We start from the raw sequence: 15,020 nt of genomic DNA on the forward strand, positions 1-15,020 counted from the left end.
TTCTAACCTGGGACCCAGACCCTATTCTGACTAACCTGCACTATCCAAACCTCTCTTACATATTAATAGAGGTGCTGGTCTGTGACAGATTAGACAGGAACCCAAGGGTAGGTCCCAGACACAACTGGACCCAGACCTCTGCTTACAGACAGTTCATATAGCTGGGTGCTGGTTCAGGCTAGATCAGGTTAACAGGATCTTTTTCCAGGGAAACACAAGCTACATCAACAAGGACAGGATCAGAAACCTAAGGTCTTTACCAGGTACTTGGCAGTCACTCCCTCCAGGTCCACATGCAGTCAGCAGCCTCAGAGAGAGAGAGAGAGAGAGAGAGAGAGAGAGAGAGAGAGAGAGAGAGCTAACAGCCTCTCAGTTCCAGCTTAATCCTTTCTTCCAGCATTCCAGAATTTTCCATCTTCAGCACTCATGCATCTCTCCTCTGCAAAACAGCATCTCTCTTACTATAATTATCTCTTCCTCATAGCAGAACTGAATAAAATGAGTCATCTGAATTTGGGTGGATAAATAGAGTATGAGTAAAAGCTCAACAGCCCTAGAAAGTGTAGTCAGGGTTATAGTGTCATCAGAAAGGTGCCAGATTTCAGTGACCACTAGAAGATGGAAGGAATAAGAAAGGGAAATGTTTAGGATGAAAGGAAGCTAACTAATTATGGATCTGGCATTCCAAAACACAGTTATAAGTGATTGGAAGATCTGGAAGGAGATACTCAGGGGAAAAAAAAGCCTTGAGAGCTTCTAAATAATTTGATCAGCTGCAGTTTAAAATTACAAATACTCTGTCTTCCTATGAACCCTATCCTTGGGTAAAAAAAATTATCAATGAGAGAGTATTGTGATAATGAGATTAAATCAACCCTGACCATTTTTAGATCTAAGGACCAAAAGTGTAAACATCACCACTTAATTCTCTAGTGGGGAGGTCTGTGGCCCACATTGCAAGAGTGGTTGACAAATCAGAATTGGCTGACTGACCACTGGACAGTCCTAAGCAAAGTTTTTGTTGTGATTGGACACGTAAACTAGAAGGAAGGCACAGGAAGTGATGAAAGAAATGGCCTGGATAAATTGAAAGAACTTCCAGGGTTCGCTCTCTTCAGCCTAGAACTGGACCTGGAGGAGCTCTGGTTGGGACCTTGGACTTGGTGAGATTCTTCTTAAATCTTTTCCTTAGAACTGCACATGGTGAGTGAAAAAGGCTGACTCCCTTAGCTTCCCTGGAGGTACTAGCCTTCAAGGAGCCCTTGATTGGGAGGAGGGCTTCATAGCTAAAACCATTGTTAATAGACTTTTAGACATTCTGGCTGGGCCTCTGGAGCCCTGCTGGAGTAAAGCTAAGACTTGAACACATAATCTAGTTCATTAAGCTAGATCTCTTACTCTGCCTTCTTCTCATCTTTCTACTTCCATTCTTTCCTATATTTTATAAATTAATTACTAAAATTATTTTAGAATTGATATTTATTTAGTTCTTGGTGACCACCCCTTTAAAGATTTAGTCCAACCAAAACCATTATTTTCAGGGTTGGAGTGTCATCAGAAAGGTGCCAGATTTCAGTGACCACTAGAAGATGGAAGGAAAAAGAAAGGGAAAGGTTTAGGATGAAAGGAAGTTAATTAATTATGGATCTGGCATTTCAGAACACACATTTTTAAGTGATTGGAAAATCTGGAGGGAGACATAGAGGGAAAAAAAGCCTTAAAAGTTTCTAAATAATTTGATCAATTGCAGTTTAAGATTGCAAATACTCTGTCTTTCTATGAACCCTATCCTTGGGCAAAAAGAAAAAATAATCAATGAAGGAGTATAAAGTAGAAATTTAAAGACTAGCTAGATAAAATTATCCATGGACTAATAAGAGAGGAAAAGGTGGAGAAAGCTTCTCAGGAAGGCAATTTATTCCTCAGTATTCAAGACATCTTGGGGGAATCACTTAGTTCACTATACAGATTCCCTTAAATGAATGTAGATACTATTAAATTTGATGACCTGGGTATATTTAAATACCTCCTGAAAGGGTTCATTATCTTTTGTGTTGCTCACTGATAAACTATCACTTCTGAGTCATATTTTGAAAAGAACCTATTTGAAGGGCATCATCTAAGGCAAACAACTAAAACTGGAAGGCACAAAGAGTTAATGTAGTTAATTATTTTGAGGAGGAATGGGGGAGGAGAGTTATACAGATCTACATTTCTGCATACTCCAACCCTAAGGCCCCACCTTAGCTATTATCTGGGGGTAAGTTCTGGCTGGCTCAGAGATCACAGATCTGATACATCTTTAATCATAAGGGGACATAAAGAATGGAGCCATATGAGCATATTTCAACAACTGAGATCAAGATTGTACTTTCAGACAGACAGTTCAAGTCCTACCACAGATATTTATTAGTGAGGGATCTTAAGTCATGTGATTCATTTTACCTCTCTTGGCCTCAACTTCCCTCTGTAAAATTGGGATAATTATAGCACCTACCTCATAGGGACTGTAAGGATTAGTTTTTTACTTTTCTACATTCCTCTGCAGTCTCTCCCACCCCCTTATCAGTTTATTTTTGTGTTGCCTTCCCTAACTAGACTGAAAGCTCCTTGAATGCAGGGACTGTCTTTTTTACATACTTGTGTCCTATAAATATAAGGTTGATACTCTGCTAGGTGTTTACAGACCATCTACATTTCTCCTCATTGAGGTAATGCTCAAATGTGAACTTCCCCTCTTTGAGCTCAGAAAAAAAAAAAAAACCTGTTCTGGAGACACTTGCATACAAAAATATAACTATTTATTTATATAAGTTTTAAGTTTTAAGATATGTTTTAAGTTATAAGGATATATAAAAATGATACCTTAACACTAAAGGAAACTAACTTTCCACCCACTTTTATTTCACTGCAAAGTGAAATTCTTCTGGTCTTGGGAATTCACCCAAGTTGCTCTGTCACTCCTTAATACTATCTAAAAACCAAAAAAATATTAACTAAATAAGCTAACTAAATCCTTATATATATATTTCTATTTCTTAAAGGTTGTCTCCAAATTTATAAACAATAAGATCAAATGGCTGAGGCTTAGTGAAGCTGAATTGGGACTCTAAGGTAGAGTCCAAAGTAAAGACAGATCTTCTTTGGTCTTCTTCAGGAATCAATGATTTTAACAGCAGTAGATGATAACTGGTTCACTTCCTAGTATTCCCCAGATTGTCCAAAGGGAAAACACTAAGATACTTCAATATTTCCCTCTCAAATCTAAGGCTGAGAGCCAAGAGATTAAAGCAGCGTGCTAACCCTTCCAGCAGTCAGGGTTAACTGCCAACTCAACTCCTGTAGCTCCTCTTCCTCACATTCTCAACCTTTCACAGAATTCTCTTGCACCCTCATTTCTGAAGCCTCTGGGACAAACTTCAAAATTCCTTAACTATTAAGCTTAACCTTATCAAAATAGATTTCTAATATCATTCCTATAATCCCCAGCACTTTAAACACAGTTTCTGGAACATGGTAGGTAATAAATACTTATTGATTGACCATATATAAAGAGATTTGAAAACTTTTAAAATAAAGCTGTCCACCAACTTCATTAAAGTTCCTGGAGGGTAGAGAGAAAGGGAAACTAGAGACTGAATGAATATGGGAGAAAATTTAAAGCCTACGTAAAGTAGATCATAAGGCAAGAAGAAAGACACAAAGGCACTGAGAGTTTCATCATAAAGTAGGTCTGACAGTGAGTTAGCTCTGATGGAAAAGAGCTTAACTAACTCTGAGCTCAAGACATACTGATTTTTATTAGGGTAAAAAGGAGAGGAGAAAGGGAGATTGATAATTAAACAAGTGGTCTGATAGATAACTTAACATTATGAGGTAATCATCATAAGATACTCATAAGATATAATCCTAAGGCAATAAATAGGTGTAGCTAACACTCAGATCAGGACTTCATTTGACCTAAGTCATCTAAGCTAGTCTGATACAAATGTTAAATGATTGATATAGGCAAATAGACTGAGATAGCTGGTCAGTCTTTCCCCAGTGTGGACTCAGGGATGGGTGAGGAATTTGACAAGCTTAAGGTCTTAACTCAAGGTTACAGAAATCTATCATTTGAAACATATCCATGAGACTGTTAAGTGATCAAATTGTTTGTAAGAGTCAGCTTTTGAGTACCCCGAAAATATTTTCAAGATTAATACATGCCTGGACGAGTTAGCTATTATTAGGACCAAATTAAACTGGACAATTAAAATTTGTTCCAATGCTAAAATAAAACTCATATCAATTTATTCAAAGACCTTAAGCTGGTGATGGAAAAAGATGCAAAGGTAATAATCATGGTTAACAGTAACCCTTAGGCTATAGCAGCTCTGATTGTAATATTATGTTTAAGTTGTATCAAAAACCCTTTAGAACGTAAAAAAGATAGGATTGTCCTTGCTCGATGTAACTTTTGCAGGTCTATACATATATTTCTATAGTCACATAATTAACAGGTAACGAACCTATACATCAATTACTAATGGCTCCTGAAAATTGGACGTGTAACTTCCTGTTTTGCTTTTCAAGGGACTGAAGTAATGTGAAAGCCAATTGGAGTCATTGATCAGCCTTTAATGTTGTAATGAGGTAGAGTACAATGTTAGATTCAATCCCCAAAACTATTTGTAGCCACTGATTCCCTATTCAACAACAAAAAAAACCTAGAAACCCAATTCTCTTCTCAATCAGCTCTCCCAAAGTGCATATACAATGAATTGAGGTTCAGATTAAGCAAATATTACAAGCAATTTATAACAAAATATTGTTAACATTTCAGAAATGTAAAAATTTCACAAGGAACTCAAATTATAACTTGGATCCTGGACTATATTCAAATGTTTTATTCCAAACAATACAGGTTGGATCCTGTTTTCAAATCTTTCTGAAGCGGTTCTCCTGCAATCAAATCACACTTCAGGGTAGCTGGCTGCTGTTGCTATTCCACAGTGGTTATTTTCGTCCTTAGTCATTAAAATGTACCCTTTGTCGCCCCACTCCTCACCCCAGCTGCAGAAAAAATAAATTTCAAGCATCAGAGAGAGGGTTGTCCAACAGTAGATTTATGGACACAAAGCAAATGTTTTGACACCTGATGTGACTGAAACTGGAAGTGAGCTGGACTTTCCAGAAAGCAATGAAAGTGCCTGCTGGTGGCATCAATGACAGCTGCTCACACTCTATGAGTGCTTTTAAGATTTTCTAAGTCCTGATAATAACAGTATTAAAACAGTCCAACAAACTGTTGGTTGGTTACCAACCAGAAATCTTTTGCACTGTCTAGTCATCAATGATTAATGGAACCAATGAAGAACCACAGAACTCTAAAGTTACTCTGGATGCTAAAAATTAATAAGGCAGTCCTTTCCAACCATAAACATCCATCCCTTACCCATTTCACAAAATGTTGTTGTTCAATCATATCTGATTCTCTGTGATGCTATTCTGGAATTTTCTTGGCAAAGACACTAGAATGGTTTGCATTTCCTTCCTGGATGAGGAAGGGAGGCAAAAGAGGGTTAAAGTGACTTGACCAGGGTCATATGACTAGTAAGTTCCATGTCTGAGGCTGGATTTGAACTCATGAAGATGAGTCTTCCAGATTCAAAGCCAAGTGCTCTATCCCTATCCACTGGGCCACCTAGCTGCCAGGAATTTTAGACAATGAAAAAGAGGACTACTATTTTTCCTCCTCCTCTTTCTTCCTTCAAAATGAAATAATCAAAAATCTGGCAACAAGCAGATTAATAACGTTTCAGGTAAAAAAAGTATTTTTAGGAGTTAATTTACCTGTTCTTGACAATCCAGTATTTCTTTCCATCTATTCCTTCTGAACCATAGCCCACAACCAGCACAGCATGATGCAGTTCAGAACTGCTGCACTGTGGTTCAAAATAAACACCTAAGATATTGAAGTGAAATGTTAGCTTGAGAAATACTAAGGAATGGCAGTAATACAGTTAAGTGTATTGTTATAGAAATAACAAAGAACAAATGCTTACCAGAGTTATAGAACTGGAAGGTTGGATTTCCCCCATCAATAGCAACTGAGACGGGACCCATGGTTGCTACAACCTCCATGAGTGCTCTTTCTTGCTCAGATGGAATGTCTACAAATCCAGTGACACTAGCACCAGAGCATTCTGGCTGGTATTTGCATTCGTTATTCTTTTTAAATGGAACAGAGAAATGGTCTATAAATTTTAAATTTAAATTTAGTAGTTTTTATTGAAGTGTTTTAAATTTAATGAATTTAAAATTGATGGTCACAAAATGAAGAAACCCATGGGCCATGTTTTCCCAGGAAATTTATTAACAGCTCAAGAAAATAGCTGGATCTGGGAAATAAGTTTTAAAAGCAGATTTAGAGATTTAGCAGATTTAGCCAGACAGGCTGGCAGAAGCTAAAATTCCAACTTGGAACACAGCAAGGGACTGAATACCAAGGACTCTCTCTAAGGGCAGTTGTTTGTTTGTTTTTTTAAACCCTTACCTTCCATCTTAGAGTCAATACTGTGTATTGGCTCCAAGGCAGAATCGTGGTAAGGGCTAGGCAATGGGGGTTTAGTGACTTGTCCAAGGGTCACACAGTTAGGAAGTGTCTGAGACCAGATTTGGACCTAGGACCTCCCATCTCTAGGTCTATCTCTCAATCCATTGAGCCACACAGCTGCCCCCTGGCAGTTGGGGTTTTGAAGGAGTTGGAGAAGTCATAACCACTGACAAGAGAGCCTGTGGATTTGGGTATCTCTGTTCTTTGAGCATCATCTGCAAGAGTAACATCTCAACTAGCAAGATCTAGAAGAGCAGGTTGAGAATAGCTGTCTTGTTTGGTGGACAAGCAAGATCAGTCTCCCTGACGTCTTTGTGGATTACTTGGCTGTTATTTGTGCTCTTGGACTAGCTGATACATTTGGGCTACTGATCAAGAACATCTGCTTGAGATCCCGTTCTTTCCTTGTGCCCTGCCTGCCTGCAATAGTGTAGTGTAGGGATTATCCCAACCTTTAACCCTGAATTTATCCCATAGGTGCTATATGTAGTCTGTCTATAGTGGTTTGGAGTAGTGTGACCTATTCCCACATCTTTTACCCTTAAATGAGCTATTAAACTGTGTTTCATAACTTCCTCTTGTTTCATTCCACAACTCAAAGGACTCACTGTAATTTAATTGGAAATCCCTAGCTGAGTTGGTCTGAAGTGACAGTTGCCTCTCAACTGTTACCGTCTATTCCCAAGTCCAGTATTTGTATGTTTGGTGAGATTTCTAGTGTGTTACTGTGAGTCAAGCAATCATTCTTCATTCCTCCTTCATCCCTTTTCCCCCCTAGAAACTGCTGTGTGCTTATTTACCCACTTCAGTGGTTGAAGAGTGGGAAAGTGCCAGACAATGGGGGTTAAGTGACTTGAACAGGGTCACATAGCTAGAAGTGTTTGAGGTCACACTCATGATTTCCAGACCTCAGTTTTGTCACCTGTAAAATGAACATGTCTGACTAGATGATATATAAAATGCTTTCTGAGTCTTAACTATAGAGATAATCCAGCATACAAATTTTCTTCATGTGGTTTACATACAAATACTTGTTGTTGATTAGTCATCTCAGTCCTGTGACTGACTCTTTTTGGAATTGTCTTGGTAATATACTGATCTTCCCCAGCTCATTTTACAGATGAAGAAACTAAGGCAAACAGGATTATCTGACTTGCCTAGGATCACACAAGGTTAGTAGGATCTGATGCCAGATTTAAATTCAGGAAGATGAGTCTTCATGATTTCAAATCTACTGTCTATCTGCTGGTCCACCTGGCTGCCCCAAATGCTTATAATATTATTTTTAAATATTTTAAAATTTTAACATCTCTAGCTAAATACATAGTGAAAGGCACTAATTTTAATTGCTGACATATTTTGGATTCAGCTATAGATTCTGAGGTCTGATTAGGGAGGGAGGTATTTAAGTCTGATGTCTTTATAAGCCTCCTCAGTTCTCATTCCCTCAAATTGGGTCTCTTGGTTCAAACGTAACTAAACCAAAATGATGGGGCATCTAATAACTATGTTTACCCTTCCAATAGAGAGATGAATTCTCTTAGGTTAAAGCCTTCATTTTTTTTTTACATTAGTTTTTATAGAACTCCCAAACTCCCATTTCCCCAAAATCAGCCTCTATATTCAAATATAGCCTAACTGAAAATGATGGGGATGTTTACCTCTCCAACATAAGGATAGCATTCCTCTGTATCAATGCCACCATTTTCCTTCACATATTGGAAGGCTTTGTCAATGAAACCACCACAACAGCCATCATTGCCTTCAGAAGAAGAGCAGTCAACCAAGTTCTGTTCACTAAGTGAAACAAGTTTGCCTGTTTTACGGAACCACTGACCTTCAATGGAGCCAGTGGCGCTAAATGCCCAACAAGAATCACACTGACCCTGGAAGTCAAAATGAAGGTGAATTAGTCTATATGAAATCTTAAAAAGCTTTTTATGAAAGATCTGAATAGTCTCAAAGCAATTAAAGAGAACTGGATCACAGAGCTTACCTGAAATCCGTTTATTTAAATGTGTTATCATAATCCTCACTGAGTTTTATCAGAGTTATCTATGGACAGAACTTGAAAAAGTTTAATACCTGCTTCTTAACAGGAGTTACATAGCCTTTCTCTCTCCAGTCTATAGATTCAGGAATCTGTGCAAAGAGAGATTCATGAAACAGAGATCCATTGATCCTCCTCTGTGATCCAAAGGAGTTAAAGCTATTCATCACTTGTTTGAATTCTTCAGTGGTCTAAAATGAAAAGAAAGGTATCTTATATTAAGTGTATTGGGAGCAAAAAAGAATCGATTACTCAGAACTAGCAGATACACCCACCATATCCCCAAACTTGTTCATTGCCAGCTGGAAACTATGTTTGCCACAGCTGTATCCCAGATTGTGCTTTTCAATAATTTTCAAATTCTCTTCCCATGTTGCTCTCCTCCTACCATCTTCATTCTGAAGGAAAGTATGAAAAAAGTAAGGTTCAACAAGTCTTTTTTTTAAAACTCTTACTTACCTTCTGTCTTAGAATCAAGACTATATAGGGGGCAGCTGGGTAGCTCAGTGGATTGAGAGTTAGGCCTAGAGACAGGAGGTCCTAGGTTCAAATCCAGCCTCAGACACTTCCCAGCTGTGTGACCCTGGGCAAATCACTTGACCCCCATTGCCCACCCTTACCACTCTTCCACCTAGGAGACAATACACAGAAGTTAAGGGTTTAAAAAAAAAGACTATATATTGGTTCTAAGGCAAAAGAATGATAAGGGCTAGGCAATGGGGGTTAAGTGACTTGCCCATATAATTATATAGTCATATAGTTAGGAAGTATCTGAGGCCAGATTTAAACCCATCAATAAGATTTTGTAACATGCTATACAAGTTAATCTTTCTTCAGAACAAATCCACTGTCAGTAAGTAGGTTAGCACAGTTGGGATGGTGATCATATCTAAATATTGTCTCATATCCCAGAAAATTCATTTCTGAGAAGGGTTCCAAGCTGTGATGTTATAAAACATTACTACCCCAACTTTATGTGGGAAAAGCAGCAATCTTGAGCACATTAAGCTCTTGTGCAAATGATTGGCTTCTGGGGAAAGGTCATAACATTAGACCACCCTGGGACATTTATGCACATACTGCTGGGTTGAAAAGAAGTTAAAACATTACCACTTTATAGGTCTTCTTATGTTTTGCCTTCCATTGGACCCACTGAGTATCTAAAGCCTTGTCAAATTGTGGAGGGGCAGCCACTAATCCCAAGCATAGGGAAGCTAAACACAGGTAGAAATTCATGTTCCCAACCTTAAAGGAAAAAAAAAAGGAAGAAAAGAAATAAAATATCTATGATTAAAATAAAACCAATGCAAAAGTTCAAGCTCTTTGATTCTCTGGGAAATGCACAGTCTTCCCAGGGGAATGACAAAATTCATTTCACAAAATATTATATAACATATAAGTCCTTGTTGTGCAGTGGGATGGAAGTGAGGGGAAACACAAGACACACAATACTGATTTAGAGTTTTCTGGAATTTAGACATGCAAAAACATCAAAACCAGAGACAATGCATGACTTCATGTCTATATTAGTAGTACAGATAATTTTCAAAATTTTAAAATAATTTCAAGTAATTTTGAAATATTTTAAATAACCATAAAGCACTGGCTATTTAGAATTATTTTTGTTAACTATTCAGAGAAAGGGTGAGGTTGGTTTATATTCCATTCACTAGACTTTCAATCTAGAGACCTTTTCTCTAATACAATTATAGTAATTATGACACTAATAATCTCAGACTCAGGACTTCTCTCATGTTCCCAACCTCTGCAAAACTTAAGGCAGGTATGATACAACTATATCAAGCAGCAGCCACTGGGAAAATGGGGGAAAGGGATATGTGGGGTTGCAGCTGCAGTAATGACCAGTAAAAGTCTCCAATCTCTCCTCTTTTTATGTATGATGAGGCAAGTGAGTCCCCCAGGATGCAGATTTTGTGACATTATTTTGCTCCTTGAAGTTATCTTTTTCAAAATGTGATAACTATTGTACGAGAGGCTATAGCTTAAAGAAATAGACTGTGTAAGTCAGTGGTTCCCAAACTTTTTTGGCCTACCGCTCCCTTTCCAGAAAAAATATTATTTAGTGCTCCTGGAAATTAATTTTTTTAAAATTTTAATAGCAATTAATAGGAAAGATATATGTATTAATGTTTCTGCCTTTTTCATAAAATATAGTAAAGAAAGGTGTAAATTAGAAACATTGAACTTTGAAATTATGAAACTATTGAAATCAGAATAGAATGTAATAAAAAGAAAGTTAAAACATTCGAAATCATCTTAATGAGAAGGATGAACCTGGTGTGCTGCTACCAATTTAGTAATCCTTGGCTCTATTTTCATCAGCAGTAATCTTAAATCACCACGATTGATTATTTGCAATTAGTTTCTTTTTTTTTGTTGTTAATAAATTGGTTACTGAATTTTGCTAAAAAATTGGGCACTGAATCCAGGTTCCAAAATGCACCTGTGTCCATCACTGCTCCCCTGGATCACTGCAGCACCCACCAGGGGGCAGTGGAGCCCACTTTGGGAATCACTGGTGTAAGTGAATAGAAGCAAGATTCAACCTTTCTCATGAGAAGGGGTCATGCCCTAATGGCAATGCCCAACACAAGGGTGCAGATACAAGCATTTTACAGATTTCTGATACAAACCCCCACCCACTCTGTTTGATACACATGATCTGGGGCAGAACTTATAATCTAGGTGTTAAAGACCACCCAATCAGAAACCAAAGTTACATAGCATGAGTGTAGAACCTAGAAAGTCAGAATTAAAAATCCAGACCCCTGTATGACATTATAGTGAAAAGGACCTTTTGGTCTCCAGGCCCCAGCATAATAAAACACCCTTATCTGCAGTAACTCACACCTTGCAGACATCCTTCCTATCTGTGGGAACTTCCAGCTTGCTGATATCTGTCTTATCTGCAGGAATTCCAGCCTTACATACATCCCGTCCCCCAAGGTCCTGCCCCACCCCCCTGCTTGCCTGCACATCCTTAAGTATTCAGCTCTCCCACAACTCGGGGTCCATAAAACTTGTGGCATGAGTCCCTTAGCTTAAGCTAAGACAATAAAATCCCTTTGCATATTGCATTGTTAGTTTTCAAGACTCAATTTTTTGGATCAGACTCTGGGCACTTCATATAGGGGCTCATCTGGGATCCCATAGGAATAATTGAGTTCTGACCAGCAGTGGGACCAATTGGGAATTCCCCTAGGATCCTTGCTGCTGAGGCTGCTCGGGTCCGGTGGGCTCCAATTCACGACTTGTGCCAGGGAAGGCCTATTGCCAGACCAGAACCTTGACAGACCCTCTGAACATGCTCCTGGTAAAGTCGAAAAAAGAAAGGAGCTCTGCCAGGCACAGGTGTCTCAAACAGGGGAGACCTACAACTTAACTGGCTAGAAATTTAGAGGTAACTTGTGGGATTGGAGTACCCACTGCAAGAGTTTTTTCCCTGGGGGAGTCCCCTTAGATTTAAGAGGAACTTGCAGGGGTTTGAATCCTAGGTTCGGTGGGTTAGAGGTCTGTGGGAAGTTGAGATAGCACCAGTGGGCGCACTGGAAGAGAAGGAAGAAGTCCAGGCAGGGACCTGCCACAGCACTCTATTTCAGTGGCTTCTTTGGGTTCCAAGGTGTATGAATGTGTGAGAGAGTATGTCCTGTAGATTTCTGTTGAGTCTGTGTTGTTTTTGTGCGACTAGCTATAAGATTAAACAAAGGAAGGGGAAAGAGTTTAAGATGCAGCTTCACAAAGGGAAATTTCTTTCATAGTGGCTGTTCTGCAATCCCCCCATCTACATTTCAAACCTAGCAGACTTTAGTACGGGACAGGCTGGGCTTGCTCAGACAGTAGACTTAACATCTGAATAGGGATGGGATTTAAAAGGTCTTTTCTTAAGAAATCCAGTCAGCCTTATGAACAGCTCACCAGGTCCTGCCCCCAACCCCCTGCCTGCCTGCACATCCTTAAGTATTCAGCTCTCCCACAGCTTGGGGTCCATGCTGACTTATGGCATGAGTCCCTTAGCTTAAGCTAAGACAATAAAGTCCCTTTGCTTATTGCATTGTTGGTTTTTAAGACTCAATTCTTGGGATCAGACTCCAGGCACTTCATGAGCACTCTTCCACAGCCCTTACCACATGAGTCCTATCATGAGTTCCACCAGGTGAGGGGGAGATTATGAAGAGGTAGCTATGTCTTCTGGAGGGATTTTTCTGACTTCTAGAGATCAGAGGAAAGAAGGAGGTAGGATAGCCTAATGGTTTGATTTCTTGGAGAGAAGAGATCTCTCAACCCACTGGGCCTATGGCAATAACAAAATGTCCTCAAGATGTTATTCTTAACTCCTAAATAGGTTTTCCTTCTCTAATGGAATCCCACACTGAGAGGAACAAATTCTTTTCTTTTCCCACAGCTATTATTGTCAAGGGCACCATCATCCTTCAGTCACCCCACATTCTCAATTTTCAGCTCCTCCTCACTCCATATATCCAATCAGTTGCCAAAGCATCTCTCATTGGTCTTTACAACTTCACCACTGGACTTTTTTTTTTTTTTAAACCCTTACCTTCCGTCTTGGAGTCAATACTGTGTATTGGCTCCAAGGCAGAAGAGTGGTAAGGGTAGGCAATGGGGGTCAAGTGACTTGCCCAGGGTCACACAGCTGGCAAGTGTCTGAGGCCAGATTTGAACCTAGGACCTCCCGTCTCTAGGCCTGGCTCTCAATCCACTGAGCTACCCAGCTGCCCCCATCACCACTGGACTTTTAACCTTTTTTTTTTTTTTTTTTTTTTTTTTTTTTTTTTTTTTTTTTTAATTTAAACCCTGCCTTCTAAGACAGGAGAGTGGCAAGAGCAAGGCAATAAGGGTTAAATGATGAGCCCAGGGCCACACAGCATCTGAGGCCACATTTGAACCTACACCTCTAGACTCTATGCCTGGAGTTCTATCCATTGGGCTACCTACCTACTTCTTGCAATAGCTTTCTCACTGGTCTCTCCTTTGCCTTAAGACTTCCTCCACTCCATCCTATCCTCACATAGTCCGATCCGATCCTCAGCCCCCAACCCTGGGGTTCGGCTGGGGTATGTGTAGGGGTGCGCTTTTCGGGGCATCCACAGGAGCCTTTCCAGCAGACACAGATAGGAGTTCTTTCCCTCTTTTGGAGCAACAGACAGAAGCGGGTACACAAACACGGGTCCCCCACCCCCAGTACGGCGATGCCTGCTGAGGTCAGCCCCTTGAATAAATAAGAAAGTCACCTACAAGGGAATGGAAGCACAATTTGCTCCTGGGGAGGCCAGTCCATATCCCGAAATTCATCTAAACAGATAATCCTCCTCCATCTCCCCCTCCCCCTGGCCATCTCCTCCTCCATTAAGTAAGTGCTGGCCAAAAACACACCCCAGAGTCCAAGCGCTTTCCTAATCATTAATAATGGAATTCAAAACGAAGGTCAACATTCTATTAGCACTTTTAAGGTTTGCGGAGGGTTTTACAGATCTTACTCCCGTCTTGTAACAGCCTTCCTGGAAAGTGTACATGCTATTTATTTGTCCGGTTTCAGGGAGGATATTGCCCTAAACTTCATGATCCCATCCCCTATTCCAGCTGAACCCCCACCCCCACCCCCCCACACACAGACACTCACACCAAACACACAATCACACACACACACACACACACACACACACACACACGCAATCACCCCCCACGTCTGGACTTCTGTGCTCGGAAAAGCCAGGCTATGCCACGCGGCGCATCTGCGGGTCTTCAGAAGGTTGCTTAGTCATCATCATCAGCATTAAAAACAACAAACTCTTCCCAAGTTCAGGCTTGATTATCCTCTTTTGCTCTATCCCATGCCATGCCAGGGGTGCCACCAAGGAGCCAAAGGAGTTTGCCTCTTTCGGGGGCCCGGAAATCCTCCCCTTCTGCCCTAGAACTGGAACCACAGCTCACCCAGTCCTTACCTGAGTGTCTCAGCAGCAACCTGGTAAAAGCGGGACCTCTAAGGAAACTTAAGGGTCCCAACAGCAGAATACTGGACCCAAGATCCGACTGCTCCTCTTTTATAACAAAGTCCTGGGCTAAGCCTGCAGATCCCACATTCCAGCAACTGTGGTGCTAGTTACGACAGGTAGTTTTACAATTATGTATAGGAAGGCCAAGGAATTGGTTCAAATATCCAAGAGGCTTATTTATTGAATTTACTTGGGGAATTATCTAAACCCCGTCCCTGCTAGGCTCAGTGTGGGTGTGGGAATTTTGTGGGAAGAAGGAAGCTAGTCACCTAGAGATACAGAGAAGTAAATTGCCGGAGGTGACCATAGAAACCACTTGTATATTTACCAATTCAGTTAA

General features: G+C 40.1%; 1 protein-coding gene across 1 annotated transcript; it reads right to left on the reverse strand.

Moving 5' to 3' along the window:
• Window positions 1-4,955: 4,955 nt before the first annotated feature.
• Window positions 4,956-9,884, reverse strand: LOC123231300 (procathepsin L-like). Its single transcript, XM_044657562.1, has 7 exons — window positions 9,759-9,884; window positions 8,924-9,046; window positions 8,684-8,839; window positions 8,260-8,484; window positions 6,048-6,213; window positions 5,836-5,947; window positions 4,956-5,055 (listed from the first exon to the last, which is right to left on the reverse strand). Exons 1-7 carry the CDS (start codon window positions 9,882-9,884, stop codon window positions 4,956-4,958), a joined length of 1,008 nt encoding a protein of 335 aa, XP_044513497.1.
• Window positions 9,885-15,020: the final 5,136 nt, after the last annotated feature.

Source organism: Gracilinanus agilis, chromosome 1 (assembly GCF_016433145.1).
Source record: "Gracilinanus agilis isolate LMUSP501 chromosome 1, AgileGrace, whole genome shotgun sequence".
In the NCBI taxonomy this organism is placed as follows: Eukaryota; Metazoa; Chordata; class Mammalia; order Didelphimorphia; family Didelphidae; genus Gracilinanus; species Gracilinanus agilis.